Source organism: Pleurodeles waltl, chromosome 1_2 (assembly GCF_031143425.1).
Source record: "Pleurodeles waltl isolate 20211129_DDA chromosome 1_2, aPleWal1.hap1.20221129, whole genome shotgun sequence".
In the NCBI taxonomy this organism is placed as follows: Eukaryota; Metazoa; Chordata; class Amphibia; order Caudata; family Salamandridae; genus Pleurodeles; species Pleurodeles waltl.
The window spans coordinates 392,659,419-392,684,113 of NC_090437.1; the positions used below are offsets into that span (position 1 = coordinate 392,659,419).

The 24,695-nt window shown below is 43.1% G+C and overlaps 1 protein-coding gene across 5 annotated transcripts in view; it reads right to left on the minus strand.

Moving 5' to 3' along the window:
* Positions 1-919: 919 nt before the first annotated feature.
* Positions 920-24,695, minus strand: part of ZNF462 (zinc finger protein 462) — a 217,461-nt gene continuing 193,685 nt past the window's right edge. For all 5 annotated transcript variants that reach the window (XM_069239957.1, XM_069239970.1, XM_069239948.1 and 2 more), the window contains 2 exons: positions 5,213-5,333; positions 920-2,939 (listed from right to left, as the gene is read on the minus strand). In XM_069239957.1, coding sequence (XP_069096058.1) covers positions 2,735-2,939; positions 5,213-5,333 — 326 coding nt within the window. In that variant the 3' untranslated portion in view covers positions 920-2,734. The remainder of the gene's footprint in view (positions 2,940-5,212; positions 5,334-24,695) is intronic.

The following is a 24,695-nucleotide window of genomic DNA, read 5'->3' on the forward strand; positions in this document are numbered from 1 at the left end:
ATCCTGCTTGCCTTATTTCTTCAGATAAGGGGCCTAACTACGAGATAAACTGATTTAGTTGCAAGGATACCGGGTGGCCAGAATAATCATTTTCAGGTGGTATTCCTGCCCTTAGGTCAAGATATTCCGAATTATTGTTCCTGGATTAGGGAATAACATGTGGACCTGGATTTACCCGGTCCTCTTCCACATGCAGAGTCCCCATCCTAGGCACCATCTTTTCTCATTTACCATCTGCTCTCAGCAAGTGTTAAAAGGGTGCATATATGGGGAAGGTCTGTACGGGACAAGTGGGGTGGAGAGGCTGGGCGTCAGTGAGCATGCCATGCTGTAGGCTGGCAGCAGGGAGAACTCCATGCTCCCTGTGCCGTAGGAGGGGGTTAGGCAGGGACCAGAATGCTCTTTTGGTTGCAGACCCTGTCCAATCCACATGTTTTTACCATCCGGATTTTCCATCTGATCTAATCAGGCCCAGTGTTCTTGAGCCTGACTAACACACATGCTGGAACACTGCGCTAGTTATGATTGAGCACAGTGGTATCCTATCCAGGGATACCACTTCACCCAACTCCTAATCAGGGTCTATGTGTTATGTAAGACACAGGAAATTACACAGCTATTGTGGGGAGGCTGGTGGAAACATCAAAAGATTTTAAAACACATAAGGAAAGGATAAGGTCCTGACTCGGTCTGTACTTTGGCAAAAAAAGAATAAGAATAAAGAGCTGGGCTTTACTTCCGAATATATGTGCAAGTGAGGTGCAGGTGGTAACAAGAGAGCACAACTTTCTGAAGCAATAACAAAAGAAGTACTATAGCAACACAAACTAATGTTTGGCAAGAATTCTTGGCATAAGGGTCTTGGCAAAAACCTAATGAGGAAAGGAGGACAGATTTGTAAATAAAAAAACGTGGTGCATTGTTAAAATGATAATGGTCCCATATTTTTTATTAACAGGTTAGCAAAACAAAGTTCAATGGATTGCAATATTTACAAGTTGTTTAAAAATAAAGTAGTGATGAAAGACTGTCACAATCATTTGTATTGTTTTTTTGGTAAACTTTTGCGAACACCGACTCTTAGCCAGGAAACAGTGTATGCATATGAAGATTAAGTCAACTGAAGAAAGGAGTACCCACTGTTAATCTAAAATGTGCCTTACAACCAAGTGTCGTTTCATCAAGCACATGCTCATTTGCTGACCCTAAAACAAGATCAATAAAACAAACTTGTGAAAAGCAAAACCATGTAAATAAACATGCTTTTTCAGTCAGCACTCACAGGCGTACGTTCCCTGATTTCATGTATCTTCTCTGTTGGGAGCAACAATCCAGTATACTTCTTCATTCAACGGACACCAATCCAATCAATATGCACTGATAAAGCTTACCCTGAATTTTTGTTCTTGATCAGAAAAATACAGATTTTTCAACATACTTTTTAATTGTTAAACATCACTAACTGTTAGAGCAAGTTAGAGCGAGCCAAAGCCCTAACAGCAGTCTTTGTGGTGAGAAGAAATTTTAGCTTAATTTCTAGGTAATATGACCATGCCCTCCCATTTCATAGAAGAATTATTTTCACAGACTGTACCCTACCTGCTTTCCATATGGGCATAAGTCACAAAGCGGTTATGAGGCCTCTGCTGCTCCCACCTACGCGCTGCATAGCTCTGCCACACAAATTAGTTTGCTCATTAAATAGTTTAATTTCATCAATTTTAGAAGTGTTCCTCCGCGGTCACTACTCACATCAAAGCAAAAGACTACTGTGAGAAAACAAAAAAATCCAATATGAACGCTAGGCTCTCAAACAGCAACTTTTTACTTCCATACCAAAAACGTCAATTGTGCTCCACTGGCGACTTTTCAGGCTAGTCAGAATATAAGAGATTTGAAACCTGAAACAAGACAGGGCCCTGTCCCTTGTAATAGCCCCTTGGTAGTCGCCAATCTGAAATTGTTAAATCCTAAATTGAAAGTGGAAACAAAAACTAATGGATGGAAAGAAGGAAATTTTCCCCAAAAAATTATTTAGTAAGTTGAAGTCCGCTTATTTTTTGCTTTTCATTTTTTTACTAAAATAATTTAAAAAAACAAAAAAATCACAGTATTTTAAGAAATAAAACCCACATTGTGGATCCGTTTCTTTCACGCCAATGTGGGTAGAAGTTACCATGCCAAGGAGGATCTACATTTTCCCCACAGCGACAACAGGTAGTACTGAGAAATGTAGTTTTCCCTTGGTTCATTTTGAGGTACTAGAACAGTTTTGAGTTTTAGTTCATGTTGTCGTTCTGTTGTGTTTGCTTCTTCATACAACAGTCTGGAAAAAGCACACCATTATTAAAATTACTTTAAAAAGAGAAAAGAAAAAAAAAAAAAACACCTTTTAACGGTCTCAAGGCAAGATGTCCTTTTTTGAGTCACTAGCTCCTCAGACAGACAGATCTTCCCGTTTGGAAAATGATCCGAAATCCTCTTGCAAAGCACAATGTTTAACGGAGTTGCCTTATAAGGTCCACATGAATTAAGGTCCTGTTCCAAGTGTCATCAAGTATAAAATAATAAGCCGATATGGCAAAAACCGGGGAGTCAAATTATTTTGACTGTTAAATAACTTTAATATACATACTCCTAAGAGTACCAGTGCTTTGAAAATAGATCTTTTGTCCTAAAAGCAGCCTTGTTTCCTTTGAGTTTGTGCATGCCCCAATCAATTATTCAGATGAGCTCATTCGGTTTCAATCGCTGTGACTGTCAGATCTCTGTGAGAAGCATTTGCAGCCCAAGACATGTCATTCTGCTTGGTGTAGGCCACCTCGATGGCTTGCCTCTCCTGTCTTTTATAGACCACAGGTTCCTTGACAACTGCCACGTGTTTTTCTTTTAGCTGTAGATCTTCAGTGTGCCCTCGTCGTTTGCTGTCATTCACAATCCTGCAGAAAGTTTGTTTAAAAAAGAAGGAGCAAAGAATTAAAGCACTAAAAGCTAAATGTTTTAAAAGGTTCGACTGAGAGCACTTGTACACAATGTGAATACCAATACACCACAGATAAATATAGCTGGGCCTGCATGTGCTTGCCATGGCATTAATGGAGCACAGCAGAGAGAGGCATATGGGGGGTTACTGGCATTTTTACAATGCCCACCACCACTATTAAAGCGCTAGATAATCTCCTCTATCTGTGAGCCCTTTGTACCTTACCCGAGAGTCCCATCAGACAAGCGTGGCTTTTCGTGTTTAGTTGTGTATGGTCTGTAGCCAGTTTTTTCATTGTTTCGTTCAGAAGTGGGTTTTGCAGCTTATGTGAAATGGGTTCTAGATAAGATTCCAGTGTGTATGGATGGGTGTGCCTTCCTTGGATTGCGCAGTGTTATCCACTGCTTGGCATGAGTAAAGAGGGTGTGTGTGTGAGGGTGTGTGTGGGTGAGGGGGTGTGTGTGTGGGTGAGGGGGTGTGTGTGTGTGTGTGTGTGTGTGTGTGGGTGATGGTGTGTGTGTGTGGGTGAGGGTGTGTGTGGGTGAGGTGTGTGTGTGTGTACACACACCATTCTTTATTCATGCCAAGCAGTGAATATTCCTATTGGAAAAGGATATAAGGGTGCAGGGTAGGACAGTGCCCAGTGCATGGCGAGGGAACAAGTTAGTTACTTTAATGTATGTGGAAGTTATAATGATCACAGTGTCACGAGTCAGGTGTCAAGACTGTATGGGGGGGGGGTGCTGCCTAAAGTAATCTGAAGGTGGTATGTAAATTCTAAATGTTTTTTTTCATTGAAATTATATATTATATTATATATATGAATATATATTTATGTTCAATGAAAAAAAAGTTAAAGCTAAGTTAGTTAGGAAAACTTCTTTCTATACAAACCCAACAAACTATACAAACTTTAGAAATTCTACACTTAAGTTATAACAACAAACGTTTTTTTCATGGAATATATATATATATATTCAATGTAAAAACAATGGTGAAAGCTAAGTTACAGTTATGAAAACGTTACCAATTCTCCCTATACATCCAATGTAAGCTATAGAAATATTAGAAATTCTAAACTTATAGTTTTAACTTTACATTTAGGCTTTACACACCAACTTAAAAAAATAATTTAAGTCGCGCACCTCCGTACACAGTTGCCACCTGACTTGTGACACCACACTTGCGCATACATTTAAGTAACTATAACTCGTACCCTTGCCATGCACTGTGCATTGTTCTACCCTGCCCCCTTTTATTTATTTCTGCATTTTTTTCTAGGACTTGGGGACGGAGTCCCTGAGTCCTAAGATGGAGGTGCAACATTTTCTCCAGGTAGTGACCATCCAATGGAATCTTGCGCTTGGTCTTATGAATCTTACACGCATAGTGACGGTCAACAAAACACAGCGCAGCTGAATTCACAGATCCTCCGCGATCGATCCACGAATTGTTCACAGTGTTGAATATCTATATTATTTTATCCTTAGTTTCTCAAAAAATACTGAAAAGATTTACACCAAATCAAACAAAGCACACTTTTGGAACTAAGGGCAGATGTACGACAGTTTTTAGCAGTCACAAAAATTAGATTTGGCCCATTTGTGACGCTAAAAAGGCAGTGAACATTTTTTTTTTTTTTTAAGAGCAGGTAGTGGTCTACCCTTTAAAAATAAAACGGAAAAGTTTCATTTTTCGTTTTGAAACGCTTCCCATTTTCCTTTAAGATAACAGGCTACATTTGAGAAAAAAAGATTCTTTATTTAAAAGCAAACACAGACATAGTGGTTTGTTGTCCCCAGCAGGCCTCCATCCCTGTGTTACTGCTCATTCCCAAGAGCTCACAAACTGCGACCTGCCTCATGAATATTGATGAGGCAGGACAATTGTGACCCCATTGGGAATGGCTAAATGTATCTGTAACACGTAAGTACATTTCCTTTTGGGATTTGCAAATTGCGAAATTTCACAATTTGTGAGTCGTAAAAGGAAATAGTCATACATCTGGCCCTAAGATCTAGCTGTCTGCTAAATTTGTCCTAATTCGTTTCAGCTGTTTTGCTGTTGCTGTGTCTAATTTTCTAATAAAATGTATTTAGTTATTCACCGTATGCCCAAAATTAAAACCTACGTAAAAATTCTGTAAAGCAATTTGACTGAAGAACTTCTGTAAGTACCCGCAGCAATGTTTGCCCTTCTCACAAATATTTATTTAAACAATACACTTACATGCCATGTCTTAGCACGTGACGTTCCCATTCGGATCCAAGAGCAAAGGTTCTTCCACAGAACTCGCATGGAAAGCGCTTAGCCTGAGGAGGCTCTTCAGTATGAGGAAACTCCACTGGGGCTAAAAGAGAGCAGGAGAACTGAGTTTGAATTATGCACATGACCTTAAATAGTGAGGTCTACATTATTCCATCTCCATTTCACCTAAAAACAAATGAGAGCTTATTCTGAAATGTTTTTGCAGTCATAAATGGCATTTTCAGTTGCAAAAACTTTAAATAAGCTACACATTTTAATGTAGAGACGCTGGATTTTTTTAAACCTAAATAAATCCTACTTGTTAAACAGAAAATGTAGCATTAAGAGTGGGAACATGGGCATTCCTCAGGGAAAGGTGGCCCTAAGCAATGTGGGGGGAACACCCAACAAAATCATGCTTCAGTAGGTATTAGCAAACTTTGCTAATGAGTTTGAACAACTACTTTGCAAATATAAGTTTTAGAGACAAAAAAGACAACAAAAAAAATTGCGTACAATTGGGTAGAAAAAGTAAGCAATGCCGGCATGTTTGCAATGGGAAATGGGATTTCCAAACCTGGACACAATTCTCAGGTAGTAAAAAAAAGATTAAGAGCCTGATTAACAGTTGAGAGATAAATTCAGATCCCTGTGCAAATCTCTGTTGCGTGATGATTTACCCTAGCAGTTTTCCCCTAACAAATTACAGTAGGTCAAACCTCTTGAAATATTTTGGGGGAAAAGGCCCATAAAAAGCAAACCATGTGGAATTCAGTGTATTAAATACAGATTCTGCATGTTATGCCTCTTTTGCACGATACAAACTCAGAATAGGAGGTATTTAACGCATGTAGGAAACACCACATCCTGGGGTAACGGTATTTACCACCTGTAGTAAATACCTCACCTTATTATGCCTAAACTGTAATGAGGAACTAAGGGGCATATTTATACTCTGTTTGCACCGAATTAGTGTCATTTTTTTAAACTCTAATTCGGTGCAAAACTAACTCCATATTTATACTTTGGTGCTAGACCCCTCTAGCACCAAATTTATGGAGTTAAAGTAATTTTTTGAAAGTGGAGACTTACTTTGCCTTAATGAGATGCAAGGTAGGCGTTCCCGTGCAAATAATTACTCTATGGCCTTAACGCCATATTTAGGGGCATATTTATACTCTGCAGCATATTTATACTCTGCACCGAATTAGCGTCATTTTTTTTTACTCTAATTCGGTGCAAATCTAACTCCATATTTATACTTTGGTGCTAGACCCATCTAGCACCAAGGCCCTGATTTAAACTTTTTATGCACTGAATTAACGTCATTTTATGACGCAAAAGTGGCGCAAACTTACAAAATATTGGCCCTTATTTATACTTTTTGCTGCAAAACTGCACTAACTCAGTTTTGCACCAAAAAATTTAGCACTGGCTTGCACCATTTCTGTGCACCAGCCGGGCACCATATTTATGGAATGGTGCAAGCCGGTGCAAAGGGTAGGCTAGAGTTTTAAAAAATTACTTTAGTCGGGTGGGGCTGGCAGTATAGAAGAAGAGGGTTTAGCACCAAAAAATGGCTTTAGGCAGGTTAGAGTAAAAAAAAAAAAAGACTCTAACCAGATTAGTGTCATTTTATGGTGCTAAACCTACCATGCCACATGACTCCTGCCTTAGAAAAGGCAGGAGTCATGCCCACCACCCCAATGGCCAGCACAGAGGACAGGGGTCCCTTGGGCATGGCCATTGCACCCTGTGCCATGTATGGGGGCCCTTTTCAGGGCCCCCTATGGCACTTTCAAAAATAAAATGCACTTACCTGTACTTACCTGGGATGGGGTACCCCATCCTCGCAGTCCCTCTAGTGTGGGTGGGGTTGCCCCTAGGGCGGGCACCTCTGGGCTTATTCCATGGTGTTCCACCATGGAAATAGGGCCACAGGTCCCCTAACCCCTGCCCTGACCCAGGTCTTAAAAAATGGGGCAAAGCAAGCTTTGCCCCATTTGTTGACCCCTCCTCCCTCCCTTGCACCATTTTTACATGGGAGTATAAATATGGTGTTAAGGCCATAGAGTCATTTTTTTGCACGGGAACGCCTACCTTGCATCTCATTAAGGCAAGGTAGGTTTCCACTTCCAAAAAATGACTTTAACTCCATAAATTTGGTGCTAGACGGGTCTAGCACCAAAGTATAAATATGGAGTTAGTTTTGCACTGAATTAGAGTAAAAAAAAATGACACTAATTCAGTGCAAAAAGGGTATAAATATGCCACTTAGCGTCAAAAAATGATGCTAATCTGGTCGGAATCATTTATTTTGACTCAAAACTGCCTAACGTCATTTTTTTTTAAGCTAGCCTACCCTTTGCACCGGCTTGCACCATTCTATAAATATGGTGCCCAGCTGGTGCTAAAAAATGGTGCAAGCCGGTGCAAAACTTTTTTGGGCAAAACTTCCTTAGTGCAGTTTTGCACCAAAAAGTATAAATAAGGCCCTAAGTGTGCTAATGTCACGTTTACTCATGCAGATTATTTGGCTTGTTGACAATTCTCATAAGTAAGCAGCGGTTGAAGGAGCACTCAAGATTTCCATGCATACTGTGGCTGATTTTTGTGAATTCCCAAAAATTCTGAATCCTATTAAAATCGGAGGAGTTCTATTATTTCACTGTGAAAATGTACAGCCAACCAAGGAAGCAAACTCGCCCATCCAAAACAGTGAACATACATAGGAGAGAATATTGCTCTAGTATACAAGTTCCAGCGAGTTTCTTCCAGGTCCTTTTATTCTTAGAAGAGATGAATATGGTCTTGGCTGGGGAGCTACTTTGGAAAAGCTCTCAACTCATGGCCATTGGTCGAGGAAGGAGCCATCCAGGCCATTAAGACTTGTGTGGCATCTCTCGAATGACAGTCTGCAGTGTGTGATAGTCTAGAAAAGATCTTTTTTAAGTAACAACTGATGTGTATTAAGGGTTTTATTAAAGCGGAGTATAATATATTTTTGAAATTGGATCAGAAGAAAGAGAGAGACAAGGACTACCCACTGAACTGATAATGTGAATTTTTAAATGTGTCTTATTAGGCTTCATGCCTTTGCCGTTACTTTTGGTGTTGTTTAATTGATATGGTTTTAATTAACCCTAATAAAGAGTACAACTGACAACATAGCATATAAAGCATACTCCGCATTCAAAGAATATGCAAGTCGTCAGTAAAGTTACATGTCAATCTCCCTCTCGACAAAACTGCAGTTCATACTTGTTTATGGGAAGAAAGACACCCGTCTCTAAATGAGGTTCACATTAGGGGAGTGGACAGTGGAAGAGCAGGTGCACTGAGCTAAGTATTCCAGTGCTCACAGAGTTTCTGTCTCTTGGAAGGGACATTAGTTGTAATATGGAATCACTTTGAACTCCCTCTCTAGACCTATTTGCTTTAAGAGCAAATGTATTGCTTCCTCTGTTTTGCACATTGTTCCATGATCAGGAAGCAGGGGAAGCAGATTATCTTATACTTCTAAGCCACAACTCTCCGTTTTGTATATTTCCTCCCTTTCCACTGATTCCCAGAGTGTTAGCCAGAATTCGGAGAGAGAACAGGGAAGTCATCCAATAATCTATTTTCAGAAAAGGATGGGTTTGTTCCCTCTATTCAGATTGCAGTAACCAAGGAATGGATGTGTCCTCTGGTTACTTGTACTCTCTGCTTTTCAATCTTTACCCAGGTGGTTTATTTCCAGAAATTCCAACTTTCAGTATGGAATTTAAAGTTGGGCACTCTAGCGTTTAGGTGTGAGCCAAGGTCTATAAGTAGCAGTTCAAACCACTTGACATTCTGCTACTTTGAAAGCTTATAGCCATGATTGGTCTTCCTTCAATTCTATGTCAGGACCGAAGGCGAGGATTAGGCTGTTCTCTCTTCACTCTATTTCCTCCAGCAGCCACTATAAAACCAAATAGAACAACTACTTTTCCCATAAAACATTGGGAAAATGGAAGTTAATAGTTCATCCAATAAGTCTCTACAAATGCCAGGATAAGACACTCCCTCCACCTCTTTCTTCACTGCTCCAACAGCCTACGGATAACTATTTCAGTCTCTCATGTCTTGCCGTATTCAGTGTTTCAGAATGATTGTTTCTGTTTACTTAGTGTCGATTGCATGAACTTTGCCTTTCTACCTAGCGTGGCTGCGGGAGCGCTTGTTCGCTCCTTCGAGGACGCTGCACACTTTCATTCTTGCTCGTTACATGGAGCGGTCATCCGCCCGCTAGGGGGCACTACAAATTAATGTACAAGGCACACGCTCGGCAGGGCAAATCGAGCCCAGAGTCTGACATCCCGCTGGGGACAGTATCGTGTTGCCACCGGCCTGTTTTCATTGGGCTGCCTCTTCCCTTCCCCTCTCAAATTAAGGGGTGCGTGGTGTCCCTGCAGGTGCTAGTATGACAAAAGTACCGGGCGATTCCTATTACTGAGGGCATGCCCTGCTCGACTTGGCTGTGTTCGCTAGAGTTTCCCCTATACCTACAATGCAGGACTCTGCATCTGAATACCTGGAGGAGGAATAAATCACCCACCTCCCCCACTAATGAGCATTTTTGCATTATCATGGATGCGCCGCCATACACATGGTGTTTCCCAAGCAACGGCGCCTCTGGAGAAGAAACTTTTGCACCTGGTATCCCATGGCACACAACACCTCCCTCAGAAGGAAGACACCCCTGAACCTCAAATCCCTCTACCTTCAGGCCCACCACTTGCGACGGAAGGTAAGTGCAAATGCGCTGGAGACCCCAGGGTGGATCTGAACGCCTTTGAGTGCCATAAAAAGGCCTTCCTTGAAGCCCAACACCAGCCTGTTCAATCCTCATCCCCGGGTCCCTCTGGGGGGAGACCTCAACCCTCCCCATCCCTGATTCCATCCCTCAAACCCCTGACAGGGAATGACTCGCCAGGTGCCTCAGATGGCGATGTGGAACAACATCGCCCTTGGCGCCCTACTAATTTCTCCGCCACCCCTGGTGGCAAGGTGACTTCCCAGGACCTCCTACATAACAGTCCTTCAAACATGCTGGTTCCTGATGAACTCCTTCATCCGCTATCTGCAGCCCCCAAGGTTGCCTCATAAATAGCCAACCGCCTCAGGGCGTAATGTCCCCATCCCTCGTTGGAGGGCAAGGTGGGAGCCCTCACGCCGGAGACGGACGCCAGAATAGCTACCTTTCTGGCGAAATAGATCAACAACCCTAAGAGGGGGCCTGATCGATCCTGGCGATCATGTCAGGATAAACTCTTAAACACAGTGGGAACTCTTTCCAAGATCCTCGATATGGTGGAAGATGCCATGGCCTCAGGCTCCATCATCTACCCTCAAGCCCTCTCCGGTTGGGTCCAACAGGCCGTGACGTTTCTAGGCAATGCCAATTGTGCCCTCTCCACTAAGCCTTGCTGCTACCGCCTTATAAAAATAGACCCTAAATTGGGGGAAATGACAACCTCGGAGACAGAGCCGATAGCTCAAGAGGGTCTCTCCGGGACCCATTTAGCCACGAACTAAGGAAATTCGTAGTCACATTCAACTCTTGATAAGGCTCAATCCTCGATTAAGCGGATCGACTCCCCTCTGGTTTTTGCTGGGGTCAGTCATGGCAGGTGGCACTCAACCAGCCACAACCCCTAACTAAGCCCCTCCTAGAGGATCAGGGGATAGATAAGGAGTGTGGCGGGATCCTCAATATTTGGCACCTTCTACTCCACAAGAAGCTACCCACGCGGGCGAGGTTTTAGGGCCCTTCCAGAGGAGCCAGCCCTTAAACCGCTTTTAACAACTGGGTTCTGCTCACCTCAGATGCTTGGGTCCTGGAAATGGTCAAGAGCTTTCATATAGAATTCTACAGTGTCCCCTTCCAACCGCACCGTCCTAAGACCCTCTCCTTTTCCCCCTCCCAATCCTCTCTAGTGGATGCAGAAGTCGAACTGCTTCTTGCCAAAGGCCTGATTGTACAGTCATGGCCACCCAGGTTCCTCAGCTACCTTTTCTTGATCAACAAGTGGTACGGCAGGAAGCACCCAGTCATAAATCACAAGGAATTCAACAAGTGGCCGCTCTTCTGCCACTTCAGAATGGAAGGCATACATTTCCTCAGAGAACTCTTGCAGAATCCTGATCTCTCAACTCTAAATGAGTCTCTCAGCTTCGTCATCAACGAGCAGAAATCAGCTCTTTCTCTGTCACTGTCCCAACAGTTCCTAGGGTGTGTAGTGGACTCAGGGCAAGCCTCCCTGAACCACCCATTCCACAAGCTCTCTAAAATCAGACAGAAGCTTAAACAGACACTCTCCAAACCTACCACGTCTCGGACGCAGATAGCCTAGGTGGTGGGCCTCTTATCCTCCTCCATCCAGGTTATCTTTCCGGGCCCGATGAATTACCGAGCCCTTTAGTGACTCAAAATTTCTCATCTCCACAGAGGCCTGACCTATTCTCAGTCTGTTCCCCTATCGGGGAGGGACAAGAGGAGCTCAGATGATGGATAGCCCACATAGAGGCCTGGAACGGCGGAGTCATTTTTTGGTTCTCAGCCGAACCTGGTAATCAAGTCCGACACCAGCGGTTCCAGGCGGGGGCATATTGTGGGGATTTCTCCACAGGTGGAAAATGCTCCTCCGCAGAGCAATCCCTTCACATCAATTGCCTGGAACTGATGGCGGGGTCGTTTGCAGGCCGGTGCTGGACCAAGTACAAAGCCCAGTGTCCTCCTCAAAATGGGCAACTTGGCAGTGGTCCGCCACATCAATTACTTGGAGGGAACTCACTGGAAAACCTTGTCTGACCTGGCCAAGAGATTCTGGACATAATGCCTGGAATATCAGATCTCTGTAACGGTGCAACATCTGCTGGGAAAGTCCAAACAGGAGGCCGACTGGAAGTCACACCATCAATACGATGAGTCTTTGGAAGCTGGACCTTTCAGTGTTTCAGACTCTGCAGTCCAGGTGGGGTCCCTTCTCGATCAATCTCTTTGCGTCCTGTCTGAACCATCAGCTGCACAGGTATTATAGTTGGCCAGATCACAATACAATGGCAGCGGACGCATTCCTGCAGGACTGGAAGTCAAACAGCTAGTATGCATTTGCCCCTTTTGCGTTGATCATTAGGGTATCCACTCAGGTCCAGAGGCAGCAAGCACACCTGGTGCTCATCACCTTGATTTGGTGATCTGAAGCCTGAATTCCAGTACTGATGTAGCTTTCCTGGGTTTCCCCAAACTATCTTCCCCAGTTTCAGGATATTCTCAAGGATCCCATGGTTAACCCTCATCACCTGGTTGTAGAGGGTTCTCTACACCTCATGCCCTGGAGGATTACCGGCAACAATGGCAAGGCCCAGGCCTATTGCAAGACACTGCCTGGTTATTCTCCAAAGCCTGGGGGACAGCACACAAACGATACCGCTCCACTTAGTTTAGATGGCTGGGTACGTGTGCTCAATGACACATGGATCCCGTAGGGTCAGACGTTGTGAATATTCTGAACTTTCTTGCCTCTTTGGCTTCGGAAAGTAGGGCTTATAGATGTATCAATACCTTCCGCTCCGCTATCTCAGCTGCCCACTTTCCTGTGTATGGCCACCACATTGGAGAAATCCCCCTGGTCAGTAAGCTGCTTGGGGGTACTCGCCTCTTACTTCCACCGGAACAGAGGTATTCTGCTTTGCAGGATGTGAATACAATTCTTCTCCTGTTGAAATTCTGGCCTTCCAATAAATGTCTTTCTTGGAAACAGATGTCAGCTAAAGTGGCAACACTGTTGGGTCGCTTGCCGTAAAGTTTTGGATGTCAGGGCCCTAGATATCATTTCAAAGTTTCAATTCTGTTAAGGACATGGAGGCGTGGATTAACTCTGCCTCAGCTGTTTCAGTTTCACTCTCCTTTCCACCCTACGTTTGACTGTCTTAACTCACCTTGAAAGAATTCCACTCCTTCATATAGGTGTGTAAGTACTCGACTTTTGGTTTACGATGACAAATTGTTGGGATTGATCTGTATTCACTGAGGTGAATTCCATAACATTGCTATTTTTTTGCTTGGCAATTGTGTATAATATATTTTGGGCTAAAGATTCTTACAAGATTATTTTTTCATGGGAACGGAGTGCAACAAACAAAGACTAACCTACAGACTCAACGGCTGTGTCCTCAGAAAGAAAGAGCTAGAGGGAGTGTCTGCAGGGGACTTTAGCCTGGCATTTGTAGAGGAAGATTGGAAGAATTGTTGACTCCTCTTCCCAATGGTTTATGGGAAACATAGTTGTTATATTTGATTTTATGATTCTGGAGGAAATAAAGTGAAGTAAGAACAGCCTAATCCTTTCCTCTGTGTCCTTAATGGAATTTAAACTTTCTGTTACAATAGCTAGGACATTTTTCATTCTTGGAGCTAATCCAAGGGGATTAGAATTTGTAATTGTTACAAAACCTTCAAACCTTGATTCTAAAATGTAATGAAATGGGCCACCCTTCAGCACTTTAGAAAACTTTGAGAGGGCAGGAGATATAAGGAGATAATTAATTGGCGAGCAGGTTACTAAGTGGAATTTTTTGTTTGCATCCCAATTGTAAATTTTCCTCATACCAGGGACCTGCCTTTTGCTCTATGTATTTTTGCAGAGAGCAACTTTTAGGCTGTAAAATGCTGCCCTCTGTAACTTCTCTCCTTCTAGGTATTACTCCATGTAGCAATTACCTCTGCATAAAGGTTAAATGATCTGAGATCTCGTTACCGAAACCATTTACCTCAGGATTTTTCCTGATCACAGGTGTGTCCGCCACGGTCTAGATTTTAGTCTCAAGATCACTTCAGTTTCCACTGTTCGCAGGAAATGATTTTCCATTGTTCTCAGGAGAAATCATTTGTTCGAGGTTCTGCCCTAATCCTCCTTCTTGCAAAAAAGGAAAGGGGTACTTGCAAATAAAGTATTTTGGGTTCGGGGTCGGCAAAAAATTCAAAACCACAAGAAATCACGCTTAATCTATTTACATCTTACAATGCAAACAAACCCCAAGCGGACAGTCCTATAAAACAAACTTACATTTCTTTTAACAAAAAAATCTTCATTTTTTTTTTAACTTAGACAGAACTTAAAATGTCATCTTATTTTTATCTCATTTTTTCATTTATTTTCTTCAAGACATGTTGAGAATATGTTATTACCTAAATATGGAGATACTAAACAAACCACATAAAGCTGTGCAATGTAATAAACTCCGCTAATATATCTCACCCCTCATCACTATTGTCTCACAATCCTACATCCAAACCCATTCATACTATTCTCACTCACACTTCAGAGCTCCAGTCCAACAATAACTAATATACAGAACAACATCTCAAAGAAAAGAAATGAAAAAATGAAATAAAAATAGGATGCAATTCCAAGTTATGTTTATGTTGAGAAAAAAGATTATTTTTTTATGTTTTTTGTTAAAAGAAAAGTAAGTTTGTTTTATGTGTCTAACCACTTGGGATTTGTTTCCATTGTAAGATGTTTATAGGTTAAGCGGGATTTTGTGTGGTTTTATACTAATCTCTTCTCTGAACAGGGTTTGCTTTGTAAGCATGAGGTTCATCGGGCAGTTTCAAATTACGTGAAACACAGTTTAAGATATTCGACTCAGCCCGACATGGGCTAATTCAATAGCAAGTCTCAAAAGATGGTTAAGATTTACCATTTGTGAGCTCACATTCAAGCAGGTCTTTCCTCCCCCCCTAAATGTGTTTTGTAGCTCCAATAGAAGAATTATTTCATCTTAGGCACAGTCTATGGGTGCAACCTTGTAGGATGTCTGTGCTGCAGCAGCCTGATCTTCTCTGCCCAGATTCTTGGCTCACTACCACCTAGAGTTGGGCCCAACGAGAAGTAATCTTGCTGTGTGTTATTTTCTGTAATATCAGTAGGAGGCAGTAAGCATGTTTTGGTTTTCTGGTTTATTTGTACTAACAAATGGTTTGCTCTGACCTCAGCTGCCTAGTGTTCCTTGAAAGTGCATGTGTATTTTTGGTCTTATCCTTATGTTAGTTAAGACTGGGATAACAAAGTAGATGAGAAGGTGGTGCTTCCATTATTTACAGGTAATTTCATTACTCCAATTCCATCTACCTCATCCTACTCCTTATGAAGGTTTGACGCTTAGGTAGTCTGCGTAGGAGTAGGTGTTAGTAGAGAGCTGATTTATAGGATGTCTTTGGGGCAAAGCCTCTTTTTTGAGGAATCAGGTGCTTTTGGTTAGGTGGTTTGCAGTTCGCCTCTCACAGAGATACACACACACACCTCATGTTTGTAAGGACTGGAGCAAAGAAGGAGGAATTGGAATAATTTATCTAATGTAATTGAAGCATTAATTAAACATTACCACTTGTTCTACAGTCCATAATACCTACATTACCACTGCAAGTAAGCTTTTCTAAATGTAATTACAACAAATTTAATTTAGTTCAGGGTTAATATTCGAGTAAAATGCCAATTTAAATTTAAATTCAATTTAGGATCAATGATAGCATCAGTATTATGGTAAGATACGTTTTAACGTCAACCTAAATTACATTAACTAACGCAGGGATGTGGAATTCCTATCGCCCGACGCCTGGGACATCTTGTTTGGGGTCAAGGGCAACAAGTTTTTATGTTTACTTTGTCCTTGGGACAAGTGGGCTTAACCCTCTGCAGCACAAACCCTTTGGCTGCCTGTTTACAAAGAGTGGAACTCTCTGCAGTTGAGGTAATGTGTTTCCAAAAGATAATGCTGTTCGAACTTGTATTTATGGTTCATTATTTGAAAGTCTTCATTATTAGGGTGAGTGTTGTAAATAAATGTTTTAAGGTCACACTTCACTACTGACGTTGGTTCCAGTAAAAAAAAAAAAAAAAGTGTATACACATATTTGAAACGTTTAGGCTATGAGGCTAAATATAATGCTCCCAGAATGCTCTCTGATTAGATGCAAATGAAGTGTCATTTAGTAAAATGTGTTGATGCATGCTAGTATTTCCCAAAAATATTTCTAATGGAAAATCAGTGTAACCATTTTCAACACGATTATGGGAAGCATAAAAATAAACAAACACTGACAAAGCCAACTGATCCGACTTATTTTTATAAGTCTTTTAGTTTCATCAATGCGTGTCTTGTTTTGACATGGCTTTTGTAACACTTTATTGTTGTGGGAGCTACCAGGCCCTCAACATTGTAACAAACACTGGCAAAAACCACCCAAAAAGTTTTTGAACTCTAAAAGCACACGTTGCCACCAGTGGCATAACAAAGGCCCCGCAGCCGCCCTCCAGGGGGCCCCTTCAGCACAGCACCTGCCCTGAGTGAGTCTGGAGAGGGGTCTCCTCCATGTTCTTTGCAAAGGGGCACACTCCAGTTTCGTTACGTCACTGATTGCCACTGTAGTTCCTGACACTGAACAAAACTACTTTGTGTGCCAATATGCTCCTTGTGGAAGAGCAGAATGCGATCACTCACAGTAAAGCCAGCCGAAAGAGAGAGAAATAGAAGTTTAATAAAAAAAAAATGTCTTTGTTAACACCAGACCTAATTAGGGACCAAGACCCACATGTAGGTAGCTTTTTGCATGTCGCAAACAGCGACTTTCGCTGTTTGCGATGTGCAAAAAGCACATTGAGATGCACAAACCCAGTTTTGCGATTCGGTAACCTGGTTACCGAATCGCAAAACGGGTTTGCGACTCGCAATCGGGTGTTCCCTTCCTAATTGCGACTCGCAGTGCAATGAAGGATTGTTTTGTGACCACGAACAAGGGCGCAAACCAATCGCAGTTTGCACCCATTTCAAATGGGTGCTAACACTTTCGCAAAAGGGAAGGGGTCCCCATGGGACCCCTTCCCCATTGTGAATGTCACTGTAAAAAAAAATTCAGAGCAGGCAGTGGTCCTGTGGACCACTGCCTGCTCTGAAAAAATGAAACTAAAACGTTTCATTTTTCGTTTTTGTAATGCATCTTGTTTTCCTTTAAGGAAAACGGGCTGCATTACAAAAAAAAAAAAAACTGCTTTATTGAAAAGCAGTCACAGACATGGTGGTCTGCTGTCTCCAGCAGGCCACCATCCCTCTGAGGGCCGCCATTCGCAAGGGGGGGGTCGCAAATTGCGACCCACCTCATGATTATTCATGAGGTGGGCATTTGCGAAGCCCTTGCGAATCACAGATGGTGTCAGGGACACCATCCTACATTCGGATTTGCGAAATTGCAAGTCGCTCTGACTCGCAATTTGCGGGTCGCAAATCTGAACCTACCTACATGTGGCCCCAAATTCTTAAAGTCACAAAAGTGCACCCATGGTATATGTCGTACCCCTATAAAATATTTGTGAACTGTATTTTAGCATGGGTAAATACGATGTGTAGATTTGCTCATGTGAAAATCTATTGAGCATTTGCAAGTTCATTTTCCCTCCAGCCACTTTCTTCCCAACCCTGGAAGAAGTTCTAATTCTGCCATTGTCAGGAGTAAATGTCCAACCTTTCTTATTATGGGAAAATATTAGAGAGAAGCTGGTGAAAATCTTTAAAACATGCAGGTTAGTAGGTTTGCAGACTCAAAGGCATTCCAGCCCTGGAACTATTGCTTACTGCGTCCTCCAGCCCCAGTATGCAGATCTGCAGAAAGGTGGCAAAATAAGGAAATTGCTACAGTAGGGATTGAAACTGCAAGTATTCAAGTCCTACTATGGTAGTAGCTCTGGCATAATCAGAGAGGCTATTATCAGAGCTCTTCCATAATGAGATTGCTGCCATAATTTGTCGCCACACTACATGGCACCAAAGGGACAAGTAGATCTTTTTACAGGACAAGTAGATTTGAGAAGCAACTTGTCCCCTGGACAAGTAGATATTTTAATAAATTCCACACCCCTGCTAACGTGATTTAGGATTAACCTATGGTAAGGATTTTTGTTAACAGAAATTCAATTAAACAATTTGATTTAAGGTTATGGGTAGAGTTATAATTAGAGTTAGAAAATGATTTAGGGTTATCGTTAGCATTAAGCTAATGGTTACGAAGTCAATGTAAGGGTAGGCCTAAATAATGTTGTCTTAAGTAACAGTAATTTCAATTTTAGAGATAGAGTTCTGCAGTAATAGTATGTCAGAGTAAAAGTATCAAAGTGGTGGTATGACCCAAATTGACTGCCAAGGAAAAAGAATTATCCTTCCCCATTCTGTGCCTATTTCCCCATAAATTCTGAATCGCCCAGCAGCGAGGCCAACTTTTTTTTTTTTTACAACTACACCTTCAAACCACATAGCTGCACTTCACATCATGCGCCAATACTCAAGTGAGCCTCAATACTGCAGTCAGACTTGCAGGACAAACATGTTGAACAATGCACGCAACATTTATGCTGCATGTGCAATGCAGCACAACTTGAGTGCATTCACACTCTACGCATGCACAAAACAGAAATGGGTCTCATCTAATTCACTTTATATATGGGAGTGCAGTTATATTGAGGGCAAGAGTGTGTGGAGTCATCCTAAATGTATGGTTGTAGGAAGAGAACAAGACGGTGTTGTTCTTTTCAGTCATTTATTTAGCAAATGTATGTTTTACCATGTGCACTTTAGCTGGAAAATGATCCCAGATTCCTTAAAAAGATAGGTAATGAAAATGTCAGTTACCCAGTGTACATCTGTTCGTGGCATCAGTCGCTGGAGATTCACATGTTCTGCATAGCTCGCCATCTGGTGTTGGGTCGGAGTGTTACAAGTTGTTTTTCTTCGAAGAAGTCTTTCGAGTCACAGGACCGAGTGACTCCTCCTTCTGTCTCCATTGCGCATGGGCGTCGACTCCATCTTCGATTGTTTTCCCCGCAGAGGGTGAGGTAGGAGTTGTGTTGTAGTAATAGTGCCCATGCAATGGAGTGACTAAGTATGTACCTATTTAAGGTTAAAATAATGTATATACAAATGTACAAAGTTGAAGCTAACTTCCAAACTGCTACAGGCTCCCGGGGAGGTGGGTGGGCACATGTGAATCTCCAGGGACTGATGCCACGAACAGATGTACACTGGGTAAGTGACATTTTCAGTTCGATGGCATCAGTCGCTGTAGATACACATGTTCTGCATAGACTAGTAAGCAGTTATCTCCCCAAAAGCGGTGGCTCAGCCTGTAGGAATGGAAGTGGTTTGAAATAATGTTCTTAACACGGCTTGACCTACTGTGGCTTGCTGTGCGGATAACACGTCTACACAGTAGTGCTTGGTGAACGTGTGTGGCGTAGACCATGTGGCTGCCTTACATATTTCTTGCATTGGGATGTTTCCTAGAAAGGCCATGGTAGCACCTTTTTTGCTGGTTGAGTGTGCCCTTGGTGTAATGGGCAGTTGTCGTTTTGCTTTAAGGTAGCAGATTTGGATGCATTTAACTATCCATCTGGCTATACCTTGTTTTGATATTGGGTTTCCTGCATGAGGTTTTTGGAATGCAATAAATAGTTGTTTAGTCTTTCTGATGTTTTTCGTTCTGTCAATGTAGTACATTAATGCTCTTTTGACATCTAATGTATGTAGTGCCCTCTCAGCTACGGAATCTGGCTGTGGGAAGAACACTGGTAGTTCCACTGTTTGATTTAGGTGGAACGGTGAAATAACCTTTGGTAAAAATTTAGGATTAGTCCTTAGGACGACTTTATTTTTGAGTAGTTGTATAAAAGGTTCTTGTATTGTAAACGCCTGAATTTCGCTTACTCTTCTTAGAGATGTAATGGCGATGAGAAATGCAACCTTCCAGGTTAGGAACTGTATTTCACAAGAGTGCATGGGTTCAAAAGGTGGACCCATGAGTCTTGTTAAGACAACATTTAAGTTCCATGAAGGAACAGGTGGTGTTCTTGGTGGTATAATTCTTTTAAGGCCTTCCATGAATGCTTTAATGACTGGTATCCTATATAGGGAAGTTGAATAGGTAGTCTGCAGGTATGCAGATATTGCCGCAAGGTGTATTTTAATGGAAGAGAAGGCTAGGTTAGATTTTTGTAAGTGAAGCAAGTAACCCACTACGTCCTTTGGAGTTGCGTGTAAAGGTTGGATCTGATTATGATGGCAGTAGCAGACAAACCTCTTCCATTTACTTGCATAGCAGTGCCTAGTGGACGGCCTTCTGGCTTGCTTTATGACGTCCATACATTCTTGGGTAAGTTGTAAGTGTCCGAATTCTAGGATTTCAGGAGCCAGATTGCTAGATTCAGCGATGCTGGATCTGGATGTCTGATCTGTTGGTTGTGTTGTGTTAACAGATCCGGCCTGTTGGGCAATTTGATGTGGGGTACTACTGATAGGTCTAGCAGTGTTGTGTACCAGGGTTGCCTTGCCCAAGTTGGTGCTATTAAGATGAGTTTGAGTTTGTTTTGACTCAATTTGTTTACCAGATAAGGAAGGAGAGGGAGAGGAGGAAAAGCGTAGGCAAATATCCCTGACCAGTTCATCCATAGGGCATTGCCTTGGGACTGCCTGTGTGGGTATCTGGATGCGAAGTTTTGGCATTTTGCGTTCTCTCTTGTTGCAAACAAGTCTATTTGAGGTGTTCCCCAGAGTCTGAAGTAAGTGTTTAGAATTTGGGGGTGAATTTCCCATTCGTGGACCTGTTGGTGATCTCGAGAGAGATTGTCTGCAAGTTGTTTCTGGATCCCTGGAATAAACTGCGCTATTAGGCGAATGTGGTTGTGAATTGCCCATCGCCATATCTTCTGTGCTAGAAGGCTCAACTGCGTTGAGTGTGTCCCCCCGTTTGTTTAGATAATACATTGTTGTCATGTTGTCTGTTTTGACAAGAATGTATTTGTGAGTTATAATTGGTTGGAAAGCCCTTAATGCTTGAAAAACTGCTAGCATTTCTAGGTGATTTATATGCAGTTTTGTTTGATGTACGTTCCATTGTCCTTGTATGCTGTGTTGATCGAGGTGTGCTCCCCACCCTGTCATGGAAGCATCTGTTGTTATTACGCATTGTGGCACTGGGTCTTGGAATGGCCGCCCTTTGTTTAAATTTATACTGTTCCACCATAGAAGCGAGAGGTAAGTTTGGCTGTCTATTAACACCAGATCTAGAAGGTGACCCTGTGCTTGTGACCATTGTGATGCTAGGCACTGTTGTAAGGGCCTCATGTGTAGTCTTGCGTTCGGGACAATGGCTATGCATGAAGACATCATGCCTAGGAGTTGTAATATCATCTTTGCTTGTATTGTTTGTGTTGGATACATGCGTTGTATGATCTTGTTGAAATTTTGAATTCTTTGTGGACTTGGAGTGGCTACTCCTTTTGTTGTGTCTATTATGGCTCCCAGGTATTGTTGTACTTTGCACGGCAAAATGTTGGATTTTGCAAAGTTGACGGTGAAACCTAGTTTGTAGAGGGTTTGTATGATTTGATTTGTGTGGTGTAAGCACTTTGTTAGTGAATTGGTTTTGATTAGCCAGTCGTCTAGATACGGGAATACATGTATTTGCTGCCTTCTGATGTGTGCAGCCACTACTGCTAGACATTTTGTAAAGACTCTTGGTGCGGTTGTTAAACCAAAAGGCAATACTTTGAATTGGTAATGTATTCCTTTGAATACGAACCGTAGGTATTTCCTGTGCAACGGATGTATTGGTATGTGGAAATACGCATCTTTGAGGTCTAAGGTTGTCATGTAGACCTGTAGTTTTAGCAATGGTAACACTTCTTGTAGCGTGACCATGTGAAAGTGGTCTGATTTGATGTAGGTGTTTAGTATTCTGAGGTCTAGGATTGGTCTCAGTGTTTTGTCCTTTTTTGGTATTAAGAAGTACAGTGAATAGACTCCTGTGTTTGTTTGTGTGTTTGGTACTAATTCGATTGCATTCTTTTGCAATAGTGCTTGAACTTCTATTTCCAGAAGTTCGGAATGTTGTTTTGATAAATTCTGTGCTTTTGGTGGTATGTTTGGAGGGAATTGTAGGAATTCTATGCAATAACCATGTTGGATAATTGCTAAGACCCAAGTGTCTGTAGTTATTTCCTCCCATGCTTTGTAATAATGACCTATTCTTCCCCCCACTGGTGTTGTGTGGAGGGGGTGAGTGACATCTGAGTCACTGCTTGGTTGTAGGTGTTTTGGGGCTTTGAAATTTTCCTCTATTCCTAGGGAATTGCCCTCCTCTGTATTGGCCCCGAAAGCCTCCCCTGTACTGTCCCTGGTAGCTGGACGGTGTTGCCTGCGAGGTGCTGGCTTGTGTGGCCTGACCCCGAAACCCCCTCTAAAGGGTGTCTTGCGGAAGGTGCTGTAGGTTCCTCTGCTCTGCGGGGAGTAGAGTGCGCCCATGGCTTTAGCAGTGTCAGTGTCTTTTTTAAGTTTTTCGATTGCCGTGTCCACTTCTGGTCCGAACAGTTGTTTTTCGTTGAATGGCATATTGAGCACTGCCTGCTGTATCTCTGGTTTTAACCCAGACGTTCTTAGCCATGCGTGCCTTCTAATGGTCACAGATGTATTAATTGTTCTTGCAGCTGTGTCTGCTGCGTCCATAGAAGATCGTATCTGGTTATTTGATATGTTCTGTCCTTCCTCAACCACCTGCTTTGCCCTCTTTTGTAGTTCCTTGGGAAGATGCTCGATGAGGTGTTGCATCTCATCCCAATGGGCTCTGTCATAGCGCGCAAGTAGTGCTTGAGAGTTAGCGATGCGCCACTGGTTTGCAGCTTGTACTGCGACTCTTTTCCCAGCTGCATCGAACTTGCGGCTCTCTTTATCTGGGGGTGGTGAATCCCCAGATGTGTGGGAGTTGGCTCTTTTCCGAGCTGCTCCTACAACGACGGAATCTGGTGGCAGCTGTGTGGTGATGAAAACAGGGTCTGTAGGAGGTGCCTTATACTTCTTTTCCACCCTTGGCGTTATTGCCCTACTTTTGACCGGCTCCTTGAATATTTCCTTTGCGTGCCGAAGCATACCTGGCAGCATAGGCAGGCTTTGGTAGGAGCTGTGGGTGGAGGAGAGGGTGTTGAATAAAAAGTCATCCTCGACTTGTTCTGAGTGGAGGTTTACGTTGTGGAATTGTGCTGTTCTAGCCACCACTTGAGAGTATGCTGAGCTGTCTTCTGGTGGTGAGGGCTTTGTTGGATATGCCTCCGGACTGTTGTCCGACACTGGGGCGTCATATAAGTCCCAAGCGTCTTGATCCTGGTCACCTTGGCTCATGGTGGTGTGAGCCGGGGAATGTGACTGAGTTTGCGCTGGTGAGACGTTAATTACAGGTGGAGGAGAGGGTGGCGGAGTCACCTTTTTCACCATTTTTGTTTGTGGCGCCTGGTCTGTTTGAAACTCCAGTCTCCTTTTTCTCCTAATAGGGGGAAGGGTGCTTATTCTTCCCGTTCCCTGCTGTATGAAAATACGTTTTTGCGCATGGTCCACTTCGGTGGATTGCAGCTCTTCCTCAAACCTATGCTTTCGCATCTGAGAGGACAGTGATTGTTCCTCTGTATAAGAGCCTGGACCTGGGTCGGTTACGGGTTGTTTCGGCACCAAAACCCTGCCTGTATCTCTTTTCGGCTCCGAGGTGGCTTTTTTCTTTTTTGGAGTCGAAACCTCTCGGCGTCGATCTTCGTCGGTGCCGCTGTCTCGGCGTCGAGCCGCTTCTACACCGCTATCTCGGTGTCGTTGCTTTTCTCCAGCACTTTCTCGATCCCGAGAAGGCTGCGTGCCGGTGTCTCGACCGGAGTCGGACGATCTCGGCACTGTTTTGGCCTTTTTCGGTGCCGATGGTCGGTCACCGAATTTATGGGTGGAGCCATGGCCTGGTGGCAGTGGCGTCCCCTGGGCCTTGTCACTTTTCTTCTGTGTTGTTTTCGACGTCTTACTCACGGTTCTTTGATCGTCGAATTCCTCGGAGTCCGATTCGTGGATCGAAAAGGTTTCTTCTTCCTCTTGTTCCTCGAACTCTCGGTGCGCTGTCGGCGTGGACGCCATCTGAAGTCTCCTGGCTCGACGGTCACGGAGTGTCTTTCGGGACCGGAACGCACGACAGGCCTCGCAAGTCTCTTCACTGTGCTCAGGTGACAGGCACAGGTTACAGACCAAATGTTGGTCTGTATACGGGTATTTGTTGTGGCATTTGGGACAAAAACGGAACGGGGTCCGTTCCATCGACGTTGTTCGACACGCGGTCGGGCCGACCAGGCCCCGACGGGGGATCGAAAACTACCCCGAAGGGCACCGGAGCGCGTCGATCTTCGATGCGGTGTTGACTCTAACTACGCCGATCCCGAGCGCAACAATACCGACAAAAATCTTCCGATATTAACTAACTTTCCGTTCCGAAACTCGGAGCGACAGGAACACGTCCGAACCCGATGGCGGAAAGAAAACAATCGAAGATGGAGTCGACGCCCATGCGCAATGGAGACAGAAGGAGGAGTCA